The following is a 21,433-nucleotide window of genomic DNA, read 5'->3' on the forward strand; positions in this document are numbered from 1 at the left end:
AGACAGCCATTTGTTTCACAGTTTCACTTAAAAAACAAGATTAACTATCACATCTCCTGGGAAAGATTTTCTTCCTACAGACTTAATTCCAAAAAAATCATTGATACCCATGTATCACTGACAGTTACACTTTTAATTCAGGAACAACTGAATCAATTTGCACAACAAAAGCTAACAGGTCTCTTAAAAAACATTACAAATCTTTAATAATCTCTTAGAACAAGGTCATTTGGCAGTCATTTCCCTGATTGTAAGTCAACACAGCTGTCTTCTGACCTTCTTCCAGTGACCCTGGTCAACAAATATTGCCCTTACTATAGAATCATAGAATTGTTTAGGTTGGAAAAGACTTTTAAGATATTTAAGTCCAGTTAACCTGACACTGCCAACACTGCCACTAAACCACATCCCTAAGCACCACATCTACATGGCTTTTAACCACCACCAGGGATGGTGAATCAACCACTTCCCTGGGCAGCCTGTTCCAACATCTGACAACACTTTCCACGGAGAACTTTTTTCTAATATGCAACATAAACCTGCCACAGTGCAACTTGAGGCCACTTCCCCTTGTCTTATCACTTTTTACTTGGGAGAAGAGACCAACACCCTCCATGCTGCAATCTCCTTTCAGGTAGCTGTAGACAGCGACACAGTCTTCCCCTCAGCCTCCTGTTCTCCAGGCTGAACAGCCCCAGTTCTCTCAGTTGCTCCTCTTTAAGACTTGTGCTCCAGACCCTTCACCATTGTTGATCCCCCCAAAACTTTCTTTTTTTTTTTAAAAAACTTAGTGTGGAAATCTATACCTAAATGACTATAAACACTTAATGTTACTGGACCTAACAAGATACTTCAGCATACGAATAAACAAACTACAGGTGTTAGAGCTGTAGTCCATGTTCTTTTATACACTTTGAAGCCTTAAAGCAATTTACAGCAAAGAGCAGAAACATGATCAGCTCTCTGACAATGTAACAGTGGCTGCCTGTGAGGCAAAGGTGTTGTACAACCAGAAATAAACTGCTTTTGAGTAGAAAGGAAGCATTATGGGGCAAGAGAACAGCATGAGCCTCTTCTGACCCTAAAATACTCCTTAAATATCCTCATAAACTGCAGATTAAAAGTCTGCTGATCCAGACAGTTTTTGTTTGGTTGGTTTGGTTTTTTTTTGGGCTTGTGTTGGTTTTTTTTTTGTTTGTGTTTGGTTTTTGTTTGCTTTTTCCAGACAGCTAAATGGAACAGCTTATATTTCAATAACATGCTATGATGTCACCTCAATCAAGGAACAGAATCAACAGTGTCCACATCAGTGAAGCCTGATGCTGAGGAGCTCACAGAAGCAACTGATGCCACCTTTGATCATCCCGTTGTACCACAAACATCTTCACTTACAGGTGAAGATGATACAAAGTCAAATTTTCCTGTTGTACATGATTAAAGTAGAAGCAGTGTGTGCAGTGTGTCTCCATTTCAGTTTGTAGACCCATCAGTACAACTTTTGACACAGAATATTTGCTTACAGAAACAGACCCTAAAAAGCAAAATTACAAGGCAAACCCAAAACAACAGAATGACAGGATTTAGTGCCTCTGTGCATAGACAACATGTTCAAATCTCAAAATAACTTCTCCCTTTTTCTGTGTTTCTTAGTTATCATACAAAGGAAAATGAACACTTTCATCCTCCCTCATGCAGAGAGAATGACACAACTAGAAAGTGACAAACTTCCATGTATTCCAAGCAGTCTTTTTATAACTGAGATCACATATGGTAATATCAGTGAGGTTTAAGAGGTTTTATATTAGAAAGTATGTCTTTAACTTCTAGCAATATCTATTACTAGTTTTTCAAGTCATCATTTTGTATAAGCTCAATCCAACTGAGCAGCTTTACACATCAGATGTGCTTTATGATAACAGGGCAACAGAATCTAGTCACAAAGTATCCAGAAACTTCAAGTCTACCATGAATGTAACAAATACAAGGCATGTAAATGTATACTTCATGCTGTCATATGAAAACCTCTTGAAATATTCACATAAAAAAATTTTAAAAACCCCTTTCACTTAAACAACAAGTACGTTGAATAGAAAACTAACTACATATCACATATTACAGAGAAGTAGGTAAGAAATCAATTACTTTCCTTTAATACTTTGTTTTATGTCATTAGTCAGGTTAGTAACTCTGCTCAGATCCTGTTAAAGCCTAAATAAAAGCATCAAAGCAGTTTCACTGTTCTTCTTAGATACCATAAAGAAATCACAGTGTCCACCTCTGATTGCTCATTCCAATTCCTTTATTTCATTTCAGCGTTACAGTTTTTCATTAAGACTCAAAGAGAACAAGTGGGAGCTTTGGACTCTGACAAAAGATCACTTCTCATAGTTTCGTACTTTATTAGTCTCCTTGGCTAAAAGCTGTAGGAAAAAAGAAATTAAAATCTTAACTCATTCTTACACATCTCTTAACACAGAAGTTAAATGATGATGATAACACTCCATACAATAACAGATTTCATTTTCACAAAGGAGAATGAGATGAAGCTAACACAGCAAGACAAACACGCTGAAGGAAGCCAGTGGTCCATGTAAGTAAGCACCACCACTGCTAGATGATACAGCACTTGAGGAAAAGGTTTGAAAAGTATCAACTGTAAAAATCCTGTGTTTGAAAAGAAGCTATTAACCTAGCTGCTGATTACATTACTTGAATCAAGGAAACAATCTTTAATTTTAGCTGAGGTGGTGTGTCAAGGACAAGGGCAAGATTTACTTCTTACAGTAAACTGTTCAGCAGAGCTTTCCCTCCATCTGTCCTTTTACAAGGGAAAGTAAGGGTCATCATTTCAATTATCCAGGTGGATAACTGAAAGCACCAAGATTAGAGGTTAAAGCAAAGACTAAGCAGGTCTTGATTATCAGTTGCCTCCCTCGCAGTGATGAACCTTTTGTAGAGTGTCTAACATAAAATTGATTGAAGTCTCACAGGTTAAACTGATGAAGGGAACATTAAGCTCTACCAGAGTAGCACCCTCTGTGTGAACTTATGAGTAACCACATACTGCAACATTTCTCAGAAGAATTTTTATTTGGACTATTTTAATAACAAATATAATATACATAATCAAACTACAAAGAATTAGCTAAGAAAGCCTTTAAGGCAAGTAAAAGAAAAAGCTTAACAAAGGCAACACTCTATTTGGATTGGTTTCAAATTCACTACAGCAAGATCATTAGGATTCAATTAAACTTCTACTGTGCTGTAATATGTTCAAGAAATACAGAAAAACATTAATTTTGAACTGGGGTAGCAATAACTTGTCACTGACAAAGCAAATGTCTATCATTCTAATACTTTAAAATTCAGTGCTCCTCTTGCAATGTAGGCAGCGAGTCTACAGTATGTCACAATGATTTGTAATCAAAGATTAAATAAAGATTGTTAGCTTATATTCTCTAAAAGCTCTAATTTGCTGCATAAAGAACCACCTGGTTGTTTTGAACCTGACTTCCACACCTTTAATGGAAAAAGGGAAAAAAAAATCACTTCCTACCCAGCCCTCGGTTTAACTTATGAGTTTTGAGACTTCACATCTCCTTCAGTCATCGTTTTCCACCCTGAGAAGTTTTGACTCTAAGTGAAGTCTTGAAATCAAAGCTGTTCCATATCTTTGATCATCCTGGTTGCCTTTGACTGAGCTTTAAGCTCTACCTCTTAGCTGGAAGAAGGGACCACACATACCATTCAAAAATGTGGATGCAAGCTGGATTTACACAGTAGCACAGCAACCTATTTTGGTTTACTCTTTATTCCTCCTCTAGTAACTCACAACAACTGCTCAGTTGACTCCTGTTGAATGTTGATATATGCCAAGACCTCACTCTTGAAAGGTTAGGGTCAGTTTAGCATCCATCACTATATGCAAAGCTGGGGCTGTCCTCCTCAATGCATCATATTCAGGTAGCTACCTTGACAAATTACAACATCAGAAATTCAGTCACTTGAGTTCTTCTATGGCTCTTTGCAGTTGTGCCTCACCCTTACTATCTTAAATAATGTAAGATCACCAGCAAGCTTTCTTCTCCACTGGTCACCAGGGCTCTCCCAGGTAATTAGGAAAACATTAAGATTCCCACAGTAATTTGTCCTGCCTAGAAGTGACTTTCTCTACTGATAAAGCCAAGCATTTACTTCTACTCTATGTTCTTCGTCTTATAGGGATTTATCCACACACAGGCCTTCCCTTATTATGCTATGGCTACCCAGCTCCCTCTAAAGCTAGTGAAAGACCCTCTCAAAATCCACTCTGGAATTAGAGACACCAAAATCACTCTTACCCAGTTATTTGGCCTCCAAGAGCCTCCACAAGGTTCCAAGACAGGTTTCCCTACAAAAGTCTGATTGACTTTTCCCAGGCAGAGACTATAATAAAGAACAGAAGTGAGAGATATCTGCATGAATAACACTACTAACTTAACTGTTCCAGACAACTAGATTGCAGCACCACAAGTACTACAGTCTCCCTTACCTGAACTTTGGCATCACACCTGCCATTCTCTATACCCTTGCTACCTGGTAGATTTAGACAAGAACAGCAATTCTGTTATTTCACCTTTGAGTTTTAAGAACCAGAGTGAATACTACCCTGTCCTGGTACTTTGCTGCTGACCATGTTGCCAGCTACTTCCACAAACTTGTCTCCTGTCTCTGTGTTAGACCCACCAGTTGAGGAGTCCCTCACAAAGAAGAGTTCAGAAACTGAAACACACCCCAGTTTCCTCCCCAGAACAAAGATACAATATAATTTTTCTGCAAAGGCTGTATCTACTACATGTGCTCCATTTACATCCCAATCAGCAGCAATTCCTAGAGGCAGTCTGGAAACCTCCTGATCTGTAGAAAGAAAGCATTATCATCAGTTTTGATACCTTTTGTAAACCACAAACTTTCCAGTGTTTTAACATCTAGACTACTAGACTCATTTTTACTTAACTCACTTAACATTCCTTCTTTTTTCTGTTTTATTTTGAAGGCAGTTTTCTGGCTTTTAAGTTCTCTTTCATACTACCCCGCTTTCTTCTGCTCTTCTGCAATTCTCTTGCTAGATGGCACACACTGGCACCTGGCTTCAGATACTGTCTCCACATCCTGTATCTCCAACTCCTTCACTATGCTCCATGTCACCGTGAGAGATTTAGGTCTTGAAGTCTAGTTACTTTCCTTTTAAGAAGATTTTTCCTGTCTTTTTTATAGCACTCTTTGAATGAGACAAGACTTTGATACATGTATTGGATGATGTACAAAAGATCAGAAAGGCTTAAATATTCCTTTAAAGAATACAAACTAGTCTGCTCTCACCTATCATTCTTTTGAGCCATGCTGTGTGATGAGAAGTGTGTAATAAGCACAGGTGGTCCACACCACAGTATTTGTGTTACACAAGCAGACACTTCCATTGACTCTTAAATTATGTCTGTCCCCTGAAAAAAAAAAGGAGAGTACACAAAAGTCCAAAGATACAGAAGCACAGACTCTATATAAACTTAGAATTATGGCTCTCCTAAATCTCTGCCAGATGGTAGTGTTTCTTTTAATATATAAAGTGGTTGCTGAGCTTTATTTGTTCACCAACTCCTTCACTAACTGCAAGATATAAGCACCAGTTTCCACATAAATAACATATGAGAAAAAATAGATAAAAGACAGACAAAACAAATCAACACCACCACCACAAACAACAAAACACTCAGATCAAAACGCCCAAGAACTCCACAACATTATTATTATTATCCAGACCGTGGGGCAGTTCAATGAAATATTCTTGTAGACAGGGTCCATGTGGATTATTGACAAACTACACAAAACGATTCACACACAAGAATGCTTTATTTCGTTTACAAACACTGACTATTACAGGAAACAAGTACATGACAGTAGCTTGTTGCTTGTGAACTGCTCTGAACAGGAGGACAGTGCCTTTACATTGATCATAGGTGGCACACATACCAAATCAAGGTTCAGTTTAAAAGGCTTCAAAAAGGGTTTATACAGAAACAAGATTGATCTAAGAAACATTTTCAAAGAAGAGATGACAGGACAGAACAGTGCATTTGTGCTCAAAGATATGATTAGTTACACACTAACATTATCTCAATGCTATCACATTTATATTAAAAAGTTTTTGCAGATAGGCTAAGCACATGTCTGCTTTCACATACAGATGAATTTACAGTTGTGGAACAAGATACAAGAGCACTAGCATAAATTTTTACTTCAAGTACACAATGACTGCTTATCTTGAACCTGATCCTTTCGTATGCATTGTCTCATAGACACAATGTGCAGTTGAAGTCCCCATGTGCCTCAGGAATTTCTGCTGCCATCATTTAAAACAGATAAATTCAATGTGGTTTGAGTAATCTGTGGATATATTGCATAAATCAGTAATTTAGGTAAACAATACGATGCTAGTTTATGACTAAAACTGATGATAGGCAAGTTACTTAATGTTTTTGTTTTAGTCAGATACACACACTAACTGGATGCAAGCAACAGCCAGTAAATGTCATAGATATAGGTGGTACTGCTATATTCTTGCTGGGACAATACAAAAAGCTTTATAGATATATTGTAGAGAAGAATATAGCTCAACATTTCATTTTTGGTGTAGCCCTTGTAAAGAGTTCTTTATTTATAAAAACTCTTTCTTAAGATGCTTTATAAAAGCAATATTACTTTTAACTGCATGTTCCACACATCACAGCAAGGAGGAATTCATTTTCAGTAAGCCTTTCGGGGTTATGGTAGCTATTTCAACTCATCAAGCAGAAACCTGACATGCATAACAGAGTGTTTATTTCAACGCAACTATATATGCTGGCATTCTCACAAGTCAAATAACTGCAAAAACCTACAGATCTCAGCACAGAGGAAAAACTCCAACCCTTATGGAACATTCATAAGGCCAAGAATTACTCAGTGCATGGGGAAACCAACTGCAACAGCTAAGAGAAAGCTACACTTTAAGGGCAAAGTTTTGGGGTTTGTGTTTTTTCCTTCTTTTTAAATAGTCCCTTCCTATCTCTTCCCCCAAACCCCTTATCCCCCAAACAGAAGGAAGGGACATAGCTCAATACATGTCTTTACCAATATTTGCTAAAAGGTGGGAATGGGGGAAGACAATGGATTTTCTGAAATAACTAAATATGTCTTAAGAATTTCCATAAGTATAGGAAAACATACTTATACGTTGCATTTATGATCAAGTTGAAACAATCTGGAGTAAGAGTATCCAGATATACACGAGCATGCTATAGACATTAAGCCACTTGCTGCAGAATATCACCTTCCTTTCATGTATTTTCTGTGCTCAAACTCAACTTGCTTTCATGTCACATCAGTGAAGAAACAATTGTAGTAAATATCCTTTAAAACATAAAATCATTTAAGTTGAAAAAGACCTTTAATATTGTAGAGTTTGACTGTTAACCTAATGCTGCCAACTCTACCACTGAACCATGTCCCTAAGCACCACATGTACATACATGGCTTCTAAACACCTCCAGGGATGGTGACTCCACCACTTCCCCAGGCAGCCTGTTCCAATGCTTCACAACCCTTTTCCATGGAGAACTTTTTCCTAATATCCAATCTAAACCTCCTCTGGTACAACTTGAGGCTGTTTTGTCCTATCACTTATTACTTTGGAGAAGAGACCAACACCCCCCATGGTGCAACCTCCTTTCAGGTAGCTGTAGAAAACAAGAAGGTCTCCCCTCAGCCTCCTTTTCCCCAGGCATGAATGCTCTGATCAGACCTATCTCAAGCCTTTTGATATTATAAAGCAAGCTGGAACTACCCATACAGTAGAGATATTTCTCTATGAAGCTTTCTTCCTCCAACTACCACTGTAAATAAGCTGGTACTTCTTCCCCCCCTGGCCTGTAGTGACTTGCAAAGTAAGGGAAAGCAGAACCCAGACTGTGAGCCAGACATGAAACTTCTTTTTGGTGCATTTGAGAAAGGAAAGAGTAGAACCAACCGAATTCTCTGCTTCATGCAAACCAATGGTTTTCCAAAAGGTATTAGACTATACACAGACACTTAAGAACAACCCTTCACAGACACTGACAGCAGAACATGTAGGAACAGAAGGTGCTCCACAAGCTGAAGTGCTCACTGTCTCACAGAAACTTCAAGCTATCTTTTGGGTTGGTGCTGTAAAGAGGGGGAGAGGGAAGTCTCTTCAAGTTATGTTTGCAAGATAGAAGTTAAACCCAGGATCAAATCAAAAACCAAACCAACCAAAAAAAACCACCAAACCAAAACACACACACTACAAAAACCCCACAATAAAAACCAATCACAAACCAAACAACAACACACCACAAATACAAAACCACAATCTTAATTATCAGATTCACATTAAGAAACTGTACTCAGTTAAGAAGTAGAAAATTATCTTAAATACATACTTGGCCGCTTCTTCCTGGTGCTAGCTTTGTGATATCTGCTCAGGGACCTGTTAGATTTATCTGACACATGATGACAGCTTCAAAAGGGTCAATTCCTATTTGACAGGAAAGTGAAACTCTCCTCCAAAAAGTTAATACAGCAACTACATAGAAGCGCAGCTGTCTTTCACTCTTTCAGGTGTTAGTTCATGTGTATCATACACACTATACAACAGATGATACTTACATGTCACTACATAAGGCCTTTACATAAAACCCTATAAAGTTACATTCAAATAATAAAACAAAACTTGCGGACTTTAACTATTATTGTTCAGCACAAGAACTAGAAAGACCTGAACAGTGTCATGCAGTCTTAATTTGATTCATTTTCCTACCCACAAGCTGTGCATCACTTCAGAGAGATAAGAATATCTGTAATTTACACCACCACATTAAATTTGCATTAGCTATAGAATTAGTTCTCATCACTTTCTATAACAATGGTACTTATAACAAAGCCAATGCACATCAAAACAGTTTACCTTGTAGTTCCAGAGTGTGAAGGCAGGACCTTGATTTACCCAGAAGGCACAATAGAGGTTCAGAAATACTAAAAATAAATTTGATTTTTATTTCATTAGTCTTCCTCCAAAACATCAGTGTTAAAAATAAGATTACAGTACTTGGCATATTTAACATCCAACTGACATTCACACTTGTCTTGGAAATATTGAATACTTCTTCAGACTAAAAGTATAACATTAGCCTTAAAACATCTTGAAATACATGTATCTGTAATACTCACCTCATCATAACTAACAAGCCACTTAACCTTATGGATTTTTTCAGTGATGGACAGAATACAGCTCCCTGGTTTTACTTCCCTTAACTTCCACCTTAGTTTTAATTGCCTTAGTCTCAATATGATTTAATTTTTTTAGCTCCTCTGCACAATACACATTCCCATGTCCATAAAGATACTACTCATCATGTAACAGCCTCCCCGCTCTATGCGGCCTTGCTTCATACCTTCAGCATAAAAAAACCCCATGCACAGCAAAGACACAGGATTCTCGTTTAAAGATACAATGTGGTAAGTATTGGTGGAATCTCATCAGAAACATAATGAAGTTGAGCAGGAACTTCGAAGCCTCACTATACATAAGTAGACTTCAGCCTATTCACCTCCAACAATTCTCAGGCTAACTGGAAACTGCTGCAAGGACTGAAGGCAAGACTGGAGAGAGAAATGCAGCAATGAATTAGACCCATCAAGAGGACAGGACCAGACTCCTTTCAGTGGTGCCCAGTGACAGGATAAGGGGCAACGGGCACAGACTAAAGCACAGGAGCTTCCATCTGAATGAGGAGAAACTTTTTTCCTTTGAGGGTGCCAGAGCACTGGAACAGGCTGCCCAGAGAGGTTGTGGAGTCTCCTTCTCCGGAGACATTCAAGACCCACCTGGACACATTCCTGTGTGATCTGCTCTGGTGAAGAGGCTTTAGCAGGTGGGTCGGACTAGATCTCCAGAGGTCCCTTCCAACCCTGACCATTCTGTGATTTAAAATTCACAGACCTTTATGATAACAAAATACATATGTAATAGCACACTACAACATCATAAATTTTATTGCAGAATTTAACAATACTGAAGAAATGACAAAGGCAGTTCAAAGACACTAAAAGCTATCTATATGATATGACTGCAGTTACATCACCATATTGCAAAATGCTATATTAATAATTGGGAACAAAAACAGCTATGAAACAAGAACCTAAAGAGTTTCTCAAATCATTCAGATGGGTGATTTCTACTTCTTACAGATACAGCTTATTTGAAGGCTTCTCATCAACAATTCTTTACAAGAAGTTTAATGAGGCATAACCATTTTCACAGACACTCATGCAGTTATGTTTTTGCATCTATTATCCAAGATGTTTTCCAGATCTGGCTGGAAACTTCACCTTTTATTGCTATGGAATTCAATTAGATTGACTCCTTAACATGACAAACACAATACACCAAAAAAAAAATCCACAAAAAAAAACAAAAACATCACACAAAACCAAACTATGAATGCACAAAACCACCACACACACAAACCTAATGTATTTTACATGGAGAGCTGAACTAATCTGATATATAGCTACCTACTCCATTTAATCATACCAGCACTCAAATGCTACAGTAATCTACTTTCCCATTCTCCCAAACTAGTTATGGTATCCAAGTAAAAAGCATTTTTAAGTATTTTAACAGGAACACACTTGCAGAACTAGACTTGTCTTTGACATTAGCCTGGTAATTTTTATGCATTTATTCTCTGGGGTCTGACATTTGATAAATGCCCCACTTCTTCAAAATCAAATTGAAGGAATACATTCATCCTACCACTTGCTTTAATATGTTCCTCCCTACAGCAACGTATCTTGAAGCATGAGGAATCACTCTATCCTTCCATTTCTTTGCATCCATTCCAGCTGCAGTAAAACAGCTGAGCAGGCAAGTGATCCAGCAGGCTTGTATCCAAACTACAAACCTGAAGTCTTATCAAAGGCCCCATCCACCACACCACAATTCTGATGCATTAGATTTTGTAACCAGTTAATTATCTCAACAATAGAACAGACTTCATATAAGTAATGCAGCAGTGTTTCTTGGGAAGATTTGAGGCTGCCAACACAAAAATATTTTCAAGCTTTTAGAACAGCTAGTTTTTATAGTAGAGCCCTACAAAATGTGAAGTAGTAGACAGCTTCCTCCCACAGAACTCTGGTGTTTCAATCTTTACTGTGCTTATACATATAGGAAAGATCCATGTCATGACGATACTGTACAGCTGCCTTTGAGTATTAAAATAGATTTTAAAATGAAGTATTAATCATTAGAAAAGCATACATTTTAACACTTAGAGAAACAAGCAGACGAAGACACAGTGACCACAGTTAAATTTAATCAGAATCCACACTCCATTAGTGGCTGGAAGAGTTCCAGAAGCCGCCTGTGCCCTTGGCCACCTGCCAAGACTGCTGATTGTGTTTTAAGTCCCCTGAAATTACACGGATGTATTCCAATATGCCATTCTCCACTTTTGGTACAGTATTTACAGTTTTCTTTTGTTGCACATACAAAAAGTAGCATCTACTTCCCCACCAATACATTTGCATTTTACAGATGTACACAGTCAAACATACTTAATGTCACTTAAATTTCAAATATGTTTGGTATCTTGCAAAGATGCTACTAACCTTTACATTTCCAGGCTTCTTGAACCATGGGAAAGCAAAACACTAGTGACACAATACAAACTATAGCTAGCATCCAAGATTTGAATTCAAGTATGAAATTTAATCTATGGAAATGAAAGTTTCTAAACATTTATCAGTGCTATCTACAAGTATGCCAGAGTCAAGTAACAATTTTTGTCAAAAAACCTCATTTAAATCTACTGCTTATAGGAGTCATGACATGCACTAATACACAACACCTACAACAGCATTGTGCAGAAAATGCTGAAAGGAGGAGGAAGTGTTAAAGCCAATCACAGTAACTAAAAGTCTTTATGATACAACATCAAAATGAGATAAGCTGGTTACACTCCACAACTTTGTTTGTCGCTGAACATCTCTCAAGGAGATCTGCAGAAGCATGCAGTCAAAATTCTCTGAAGACCTTCATATGACAGCATTTTGTTGATCTAAGGTATTGGAGAACAACCAGGTTAAAAAAAAATAAAAAATGTTGAGGTAGATAGCCATGACTGAAACAACTCTTGCAGAAACAACTGTAGAAAGGGAAGCAGAGAAAAAACAAAACCACCACAGCACAAAGCCACACAAAAATCTGGTCCAGCAGCAGGTCCAGAACACTCTGGAACTATTTGATGCACATGTCCTATGTGTAGTCAACTCAACTCTGAAGATTCCTCAAGCCCACACTGAGGCCTGTCATCATTAAAGGAAGAGCTAGAATATTTGCACAAAGTGGATGCATGGTAACTCACACATAGCCTATAACCTGGTCTTAAAAGCACATTAGTACATAAGTACTGCCAGGTATCAGGTTTAATGTATAGAATCCAAACAGCACAAGAAAGTGAAAATATTCATTGTCAGAATGACTGCTACAAACTCAAAAGACTACTGTACAATGCAACACAGCACTATAGTGTTAATTTTACTCATCATCATCTCTAACAGTAGCTGTGTGGCTAAGCCAGCTTGTCAGCCAGATCCAGCCTCCCACTCCTCTGGCATTTGATAGACCTTTTGTTGAGCTCAGCTGGTGGAGACCGACCCGACCACTAGCCAGCAGTTAGATCAGCTCAGGCTGTGGGTTTCCAGCCTTTTACTTCACAGCTGAGCTGAATTACATGGTTTGCTACTTGGCAAGTGGGAACAGTCTTGCCTCCTCTTCCCCTCTCTACCAATCCCTTCAATCAGCAAGTCAATTCAGCCCATGAACCCAGCAAAAATGAGAACAAAAAAAGCCCAAAACACAGTGTTTGCCAGATTAGTATCTGGTCTTTCAGCAAGCTGAACTGATTTACTGGATGATCAGACAAATACTAGAGCCAGCATAAACTAAGCAGTAGGAAGTGTGCCTCCTTTTATTAAAGCCACAGACACAGCTAAGAAGGGCTTGATCAGAGTTATTTATCCCTTTACCTTATGCCACAGGTAGTCCTGCTGATTTGCTGCAATTTGTGATGATGGGACATAGTCTAGTAAAAAGACCACATAAAGAGAAATAGATCACTCAGGGAAGAAACCACTTGAATTTGAAGCACGTGGTTTATTATAGTGGCAGAGAGAAGAGACTTACGTCAGCCTTGGAACAAAGACACAAATTAAAATTGTGTGTTGGACAGCAGTAGATGCAGAAGCAAAGGAGTTTTCAACAAGCCAGTTAACTACTAGATGTACCATATAAAACACACAGCAGTGCACTGTGGCTGCAAAGAAAAAAGAAGTACGTAATTTTGAGTAGGGTCCTCTTACATTTTTTGCCCACATAAATACTATACCTGCTTGCTCAAGACAGCTATAGACTAGTACTGCTGCAAGAGTTTGCAAGTGTACCCAATATGAATGAAATTAAAACTGAAAGAAGAATGAGGCTGAAGGGATACAAGACACTAAACCAAATAGCTTGGGGGGCAGACTCATTGCCCCGCTACTCCCTGCAACCTGCCAGGTACGTTCTGCCTTTCCCTTTTGCACTGGCTCTGGTACCAGTCAGATCCCACCAAAACCTTCATACTTAATTTCCTATCAAAATCTCCTCCTCCCCCCTAAAAATATATTTTTCCTTCTGAACTGAAGAGTTAAACAGCTTGACCAAGTGTACAATACTGAGGATGGTGAAAAAAAGGAAAGAATAGGACCAAGAACAACAACTCCTGCCACTGAAAGAAGGTAAAAGTGAAATCACATCTAAAATTGAACCACAAGTTAAAGTTGTGCCTTCCAAGACTCCTACTGAGAGCATATAATCAAATTCCCTAAATACAAGTAGATGTAAACAAGCTAATATAGCATTACCTATCAAAAATTGTTATTCAGAGTAAGCATGAATTGCCCTTAAGGGGAAAGATGTAGACACAAAGTTGGACTGGAAAGGGACACAGCCTCAGAGTTGTAAGTGATACACATCAAAAATAGAAGATAATCTAAGCATGGAAAAAAGTGATACAATTTATTTTCTGTAAATAGGACCTTCCATAGTCCCACATAATGCCAGGAAGGAGTCTCAGAGGACTAGCTGAAAAAGTAAAATAACTTCCCTATTTCTTGACAAAGATACAGTAAAACAGTTTGCTGAGGTTTCTTTATCACTTGCTGCAAAACCCACAGCATAAAAGATAGAATACCAAAGCGGATTAAGTTTAATACATTCATTTTCAGGTTCAGCAATAGACTTAGCCCAGTGTCAGTGTCTCCCACTAGTACAAACAGCAGCATTTCCAATATCCCCAAAAGTTACTATGAGTAGAGACTACCTGTTTTCCAAAATGCGGTGTGGGTGGTGGGTTGTTTGGTTTTTGTTTGTTTTTTTGGTGTGGTTTTGCTTGCTTGTTTTGTGTTTTGTTTGTTTGTGGGTGTGGGTCCCATACAGAGACTACACCTTCATTTCCTTTACTTTTTTTAAGTTGGCTAGCATTTGCTGCAAATACACCTGAAAATCATTTCTAATAAGAGACTGGTATTTAAACTGGCAATATCAGTCTCATCAGATTTTACTGTCTCTTTTCATGACATAGAAAGTGTAATATTGATTAAGTGTTAAGAGGGGTGAAGCTAATTAGATGAGATATCAGACAATTTGGTGCCTGTTGCTAGAGAACAAGCTCAAGAATAAACTCACTTATTCTCATAAGTGTTGGTAAGGCCTATACCAGCAGAAATTTCAAGCAGCAGTTTAAGAGATTTTACTTTTTCCTCTATTGCTTCTCCTCTTGATCACCACTAGAATTAACACCTTCCACATTTCAAAGCCATTAGCCTCTGTGAGGGGGAGAAACCAATACAGCCCAGAGAAGGATCTGTTTCACTGCTTAGATTGAGCCTTAGCCATTCCTCTGCAGTAAGTAATCACACAGCCCAGCTCCCCATGTGCTCTCCTGCCCACTAGCTACAGGCCACATGGAGAAGTAATTTTGCACATTAAATTAACCAAGAACACTTTACATCCCATCCCTGTCCTTTCTGCTCCTCCCTCCCTGCCTCCAGAGAGGGCTAGTTTTCTGCAGGACACAAGGCTGACCTGGCTGACCACAGCAGCACTGGTGGCAGAGGGGGTCTTCTATGCCCAGGCAAGGTTCTAGGCAGGACCACCCCTTTGCACTGATGTTCCATCACATTTGCCCACCCTGATGATGAAGCCATGCCTTCATTTAACGACTTGGCCAGAAATCAGAGAAACTTAACTCTGTCCAAAACCACTTAAACGCCCAAACAAAATTCCCCTCTGTTTTAGGAAACGCTCTTCCTCTTCCAGATGGAGGGAGGGAAAGTGAAATGTCAGCTTTAGATCTCTGGAAATCTTTAGGAGCAAAGTCATTACACTGCAGCATTACTGGCTGCAGGTTAGTTATTCCACGCTTCCTGACCTTAAGTACCCCTTGGAAGGGGAAAAAAAAGCTAATAAATAATTGAAATAGTTCATTAGTAGATCACTGTGGAAAGTTAACAAGATTAAATGCCTTCAGTTTCACTGTCAGAGCTGTGTCAAGGAAAATGTCACTTGTGTAAAAGATGTTTATATTCACAAAGACAATATTTTGTATTTCCAATAAAGCAATGCAACTATTGAGTCACAGCTTGGGTAGTTAAAGATGATTAACAAGGTTGTGGAGAGTTTCCGCTGAGTGTTAGCTGAACTCAGCTTGGAAGCTCTCTCGCACTACTTTTTGCTTAATTCAAATTTTTGGTGGCAATTATCTTTCCAAAACCTTAGATATCCACATAAGCACCTCTAGCTGATCCATCATCCTGTACACTTTTAAGAGCTGATTTCACTGTCTATAAGCCAGGCCAGTGTGACTAACCTAGGAGCAGAGCTCCAGGCTGGATTCATTCAGCTGGATTTCTATCACTATTTCACTTCATATGCCTTTTCCAAAGTAACTGCAAAGGTGTCTGCTCATAGAGGGAGATGCGAAACAGGTAACTAATGCAATAACAAATCCTGCCAAGTCCACCAGAAGCTCCAGTCAGATTCTCCAGAGCACTTTCCTCCTTGCATTACTTAAGCAAATCTATGTAAATGCACAGGATCAAGGCTTTAGAAAACACTTCACAAAGCAATAGGTTAATTATAGGCAGGAATCACCTGTTCCATCCTGGAAGACAGTAAAATTCAACAATACTAATCTTTTGACTAGTCTATTTCTATTAAAAAAAAAGTAACACAAACATTAAAAAATTGCAAGCTCCCCTCAGTCATGCAGTGGTAGTGCTGTGACTCACTGTACATTGTTTATTCTATATTCAAGAAATCTAAAAGCTGAGCATTTTCCTTCCTGGCTTGTCAGGAAAAAAAAAAGTCTGTGAAGCCCCAGTTTGGAAGAGCTGTTATGGCAAAACAATCCCAAATAACATCAAATGCAGAAGAAGGGACTGGATCCCTTTGTCCACCCTACCTCAAGCTCTAAGCTATTAGATACATCCAAAAACTTGGGTAAAACTAATTGGAATTTAGTTTTCCATTTTTTCAAAGAACAGTTAAGAAGTTTGGCACAAATTGTAGAGAGATTACTGTATGGCATAACTGCATCAACAACAATGCTATAACAAGGTTTAGCATTCCTGGACTAAATACATTTCAACAACTAAGATATCATTTTCATGAGCTAAATACCATATATTATTATAACCCACTGAATTCTATTTAAAATATTTGGCACATTAAGCATATGAGAAGAGGGAAAAGTGTGACTACCTAATGTGACTACCTAGACAACTACTATTAGCCCATATTGCAATCTGGAATGGAAAAAATGGGGTGTATCACAATCACAGAGCAAAGCTTTGTATATGCTCCATAGTATTTGGAAAGCTGAGTATTTGCATCCCTCAGGGGAGCTGCATGGCAGGGAAGGTGACACACAATTACTACTGTGAAAAACTTGCTATAGAGTTCAATTCCTTAGTCTATCAAATAAGGGGAAAATGGCACAAAACACAGCTAGCATGAATATGACAAATCAATTTTGAGCTCCAACTTCTCAGGTAGGAAAGCTATGGTAAAGCAGTGGAGAACATATAGCTCAGGGATCACGCTTTATGATCTCAACCCTCTGTTGCTTCTTTCACCTACTGAATACACAATATTAGGTATCCTCATCCAAGTGATCCACAGCAGCTTGCACCTCTATTTGAGTCAGCTTTCAGCAGCAGGTGAAGCAAGCAATCTTTATGGTAAAAATACTTGTCTTGATGAGTAGCTATACAACTTCCATCTTGAGAATGCTACACAACCAAATATTGGTTTAAAGAAAGGCCTCCTTATTTTTTAAAATATAAACAGTGCTTGCCACCTCAGAAATGAGTTGCTCTACCAAGTTAAGTCTTTTTAAACCCTTTGACTAGTAAGTCCAAAGTTCAGCATTTCAAGGCTCCCTTTTTTTTTGTTTTTGAGGAACAGGCTATATGTCAAGCATCTATCAGCAATACACAGATGATCCAGGTTCCTTTCATTTTTGCTTATCAAGAGGCTAATATTGGTCAGAATACAAGTTTGAAGAACAAGCAACCCTGAGATATTAGTTGCATGCTCATATGTGACACACACCTCCTGGATGATGCCTTCAGTTCAGAAAGGGGTCCCATGGCACCACAAACAGAAGCAAGTAGGTTACTTCAGCTTCTGGTGTTACTTCCCACCAGCTGAGTACAAGGGATGTCTACACCCTTGGCCAATTTAACTAGAGAAAGTAACACACATTGCTTAAAAAGTGAAATTAAAATGTGATAGTTTAAATCAAAGTAACACATACTCCCTTAAACCATGAATGTAGTTTAAAATAACTTTTAGCCTTGCTATTGAGGGAAATATACACATATAGCAACAGCTATTGAAGTGGCTGAAGTACTGCCTGCCAGCAACTCTTATTTCTATAGCTCTCAACTCCCTCTGTTCTTAAACTTAATTTCCAAACTTGTTATGCATTGTGCTGCCACAAGATCAATATGCTATCCTGTGACAAAGCCAAACAACAGGAATGTTTTCCTGCCCCTAAGAGCCCTTAAGACATGTAGATAAGCAAGTATTTTTACATGCCAAGTGACTAAGAATGGTTTAGACGCTCCAGCAGCACAAAGACACCCTCCAAACTACTCATCACTACATACATTTTACTGTAAAATAGTTACAAACATGGCCTTTCAGGAAAGAAGAGTCTCAGCATTTTGAAGGGCATTTATAATGGTGTGAACAAGACCTCAGGTACACCACTCCAGATAAGTTAGTAAGAACAAGCACACTAAGTCACAACCCTTTACATCCCAGTGGACCTTCACTTTTCAGGTGACCAAGACATCATGCAGGAGAACCACTACCTTCAGGCTCTTCCAGTAAATTCTTAGGTGCTGAGCCCTTAATTGTGAAGCAAGTCACATTCAACCAGAAAACCTTAGGAAGTCTTTCACAGGAAAATGAAAAAGTTGATGACTTAAATACGAAAGCCTGAGAGATTTCCTCAACAAGACAGGAATATTAAGAAGTCTCCTACCAAATGACATCTTCAAAGGAGAAATTTGCAATATACCTTCTGTGAAAGATTCAGCAAGTACAAAAATTACATCTGAAGAGCAATTAGCTTTAAAAGTGATATAAAACCACCCATACAAACCACAGTTAATTGCTGTGTGTGAGGAAAAACTCTGACAACAGCTAGTGGGAGATGTGGTGCAAAAGGAAAAAAAACCTCACACCACTCCCACCAAGAAAAAGGTGTAGAGCACTAGCAAGATTCAACATTTCAATAATGTTCTGCATTGATGTACTGCAACAGAAGGAGCTGGGGAGGGATCAGGAGTGCACAATTCTGTGAGCCCAGAGACATCTGAACCCTATTAACATCCCTGAGCCAACACAGCCCGAAGGTCATTGCTCACTCAAACAAAATAACCAGCTACAGCTGCCTGCAGCTGTAGGTAGAAAAGAGAAAGCAGCATTGTTGAATCAGCTGAAGCCCAAAATAATAGCTGGAGAAACTGCTATATCAGGAACTCCCTGCATCCATAGGAATGAGCAAGAGGTTGTGAAAACAGTGGCTGCAGTGCTTTCTGCCTGCAAGCAGGTACATGTATTTGTTAACAAACACTAAGATTGTGTTTCTCTAAATAAGTTTTACCACTTATCTTCTGTGGGTCTAGGGAATAACCAGAAAGCTTTTCTTGTTTCTTTGGTCCCATCCACTGTGCAAGCACGGGAGAAGGCTGGTTTACATATCACAGACAACAAATGAATCATGAGTCAGACTGAAAACTCACTAATCTGACAATTCTGCTTAAGACCTTGAAGAATAATTATACCAGCAAAATCTCTCTTCAGTACCTCCTCTGCTAACCTTATTATCACCAGAGGGGGTAAAACATCAAGATCAGCAGGGAAACCCTAGTTTGCATCAGCCCCAAGCTGCTGCACAAGGGGGTGGTGCTGAGCTGCAGCATCTGACACTGCACGTCAGTGCGAGTGAGTCAGTTCCGAGTCCTCCAACTGCAAGTTTGCGGTGATGAGGAGGAGGCGGTTGGGTATGGGCTTTCCAGTGAAGTCAGCTTGTTTGAGACTGCTATCTTTCCCAGAAACACAACCAGCTCTTTAGAACAGCCAACTGAGACAGAATGTGTTGATAACTACTTCCTCTTCAAGGACCCACTGTAAAAATAAATTTATTTCAAGGATAAGCCTTTAAATATTATCACTACTTCGACCAAGCAGTCTCAGATATGTACATTATGAACCAAAAGCTGATTACATACTATCTTTATATAGGCTGTTTGAGCAAGTCTAGAAGAGATCATGTTTTTCTTTCAGGATTGGAAAAGGTACAGAAATCCCCTAGAAACAGAACAGTATATAAGAACAAACTCCAGAGAAGACAGATCTACCCAAACAGCATCTTAGTAATTATTTTCATTATCTGCAAAAGAAGACCATGCATACTTCATTAAGAAAGGATACTCAATTAAATAGGCACAAATTTTAGAACTGCTACCCTGAATGCAAGTGTTTGTGCAACTGTTCTCAGAATTACATAGAAGCCAAGAGTAACCTTTTGTACCATTAGGCCTTTATTTTTAAAAAGTAAAAATCAGTATTAGGATCTAAAAACAGATATCCCATCCCATTTATCACTCGACTGCTTTCCAAGTCTTAGATATTTTGCAATTTGGTCTCCCAAAACTAGCTGTAAATTCTGATCAAAACAGAAAGACTGAAGCAGGAAGCTCAGAGATTAGCAACCTTGCTTTTGTTATGTCAGACTTCTGATTTTTGCTCAGCACTAGACAATCCTAATATATCAGATTTGCATGCTCTAAAGGCCCTGACAATTACCTACTTGAAGAGTATTTCTCTGAGCTCCTCCAGAAAGTTTTATAATCATCCAGAACCCAATCCATGATGAAGGCCATACCACATCACCAATAAATACCCTCTAAATACAGAGAACTTACATGAGAGAGAAAACAAGTACACTGAACAAATACAACCAGCAAGACTGCAACATCAAAACCTGTTGTACCAAAAAAGGTTTTGGTACCTAAAAATATCCTGGCAAGGGTCTACAAAACACTGGGCAACACAATCAAAGCAGAACTATACTCTGCAAAACAGCTTTAAGTCTACTTTGCAACAGAACATCCCACAGATGAAGGGCATTGTATCAGAACTATTAGTTTAATAACATAATTGAGGCCTGGCAACACAAGCTAATCAGATATTGCTTAGTTTCAGTTCAGTATAAAAAAAGTTAATAAGCTGCTTTCTTTTGACTGGTTTCAGGCTAACCAAATTGTGTATTTTCCCCTTCCTCCCCCAAAAACAAAAAACACCACCAAAACAACAACAAAAAACAACCAAACACCACACATACAAAAACAGCCAACAAAAGTAGGTGACTGCTACAGCCTCATGCTTTGTATCCCACAAGAGAACATTTAAGGTACAATTACTCAAGAATCACTGCTCTTTAGAAGGTCTTCCAAATGTTAGCATTTACCTCTAAAAGTAACTTCAAAAGTTTCAGCCCCTAGGAAGCCATTGCAACTTCTCTGAAGACATTTACTCTCTATCTGGATAGGCAAATTGAGATTAGATGGTTCAGCATGTTCCAAAGACCAAAACTGAACAGATGACCAGAAGCCAGCAGGTACCATATAGACAGTTCTGTCTGTTACAAAACACATTACTATTTCAAAAGGTCACAAGTGCTGACAAAGGCCTCCATGTTGGAAGTGCAGAATC

At 38.7% G+C, this 21,433-nt stretch overlaps 1 protein-coding gene across 2 annotated transcripts in view; it reads right to left on the bottom strand.

Annotated features, from left to right (window-relative positions):
* The window catches only part of PIP4K2A (phosphatidylinositol-5-phosphate 4-kinase type 2 alpha), a 120,708-nt gene that overhangs the window by 89,361 nt on the left and 9,914 nt on the right, over positions 1-21,433 (bottom strand). Inside the window, exons 1-2 of one of the 2 annotated variants that reach the window (XM_082044362.1) lie at positions 5,362-5,415; positions 4,341-4,425 (exon numbers count right to left, since the gene is read on the bottom strand). The exons of the other annotated variant lie outside the window; for it this stretch is intronic. Coding sequence (XP_081900488.1) covers positions 4,341-4,425; positions 5,362-5,381 — 105 coding nt within the window. The 5' untranslated portion in view covers positions 5,382-5,415. Of the gene's footprint in view, positions 1-4,340; positions 4,426-5,361; positions 5,416-21,433 lie in introns of those variants that run through there. 2 annotated transcript variants of the gene reach the window in all.

The sequence above is a fragment of the Streptopelia decaocto genome (assembly GCF_964273445.1).
Source record: "Streptopelia decaocto genome assembly, chromosome: 2".
In the NCBI taxonomy this organism is placed as follows: Eukaryota; Metazoa; Chordata; class Aves; order Columbiformes; family Columbidae; genus Streptopelia; species Streptopelia decaocto.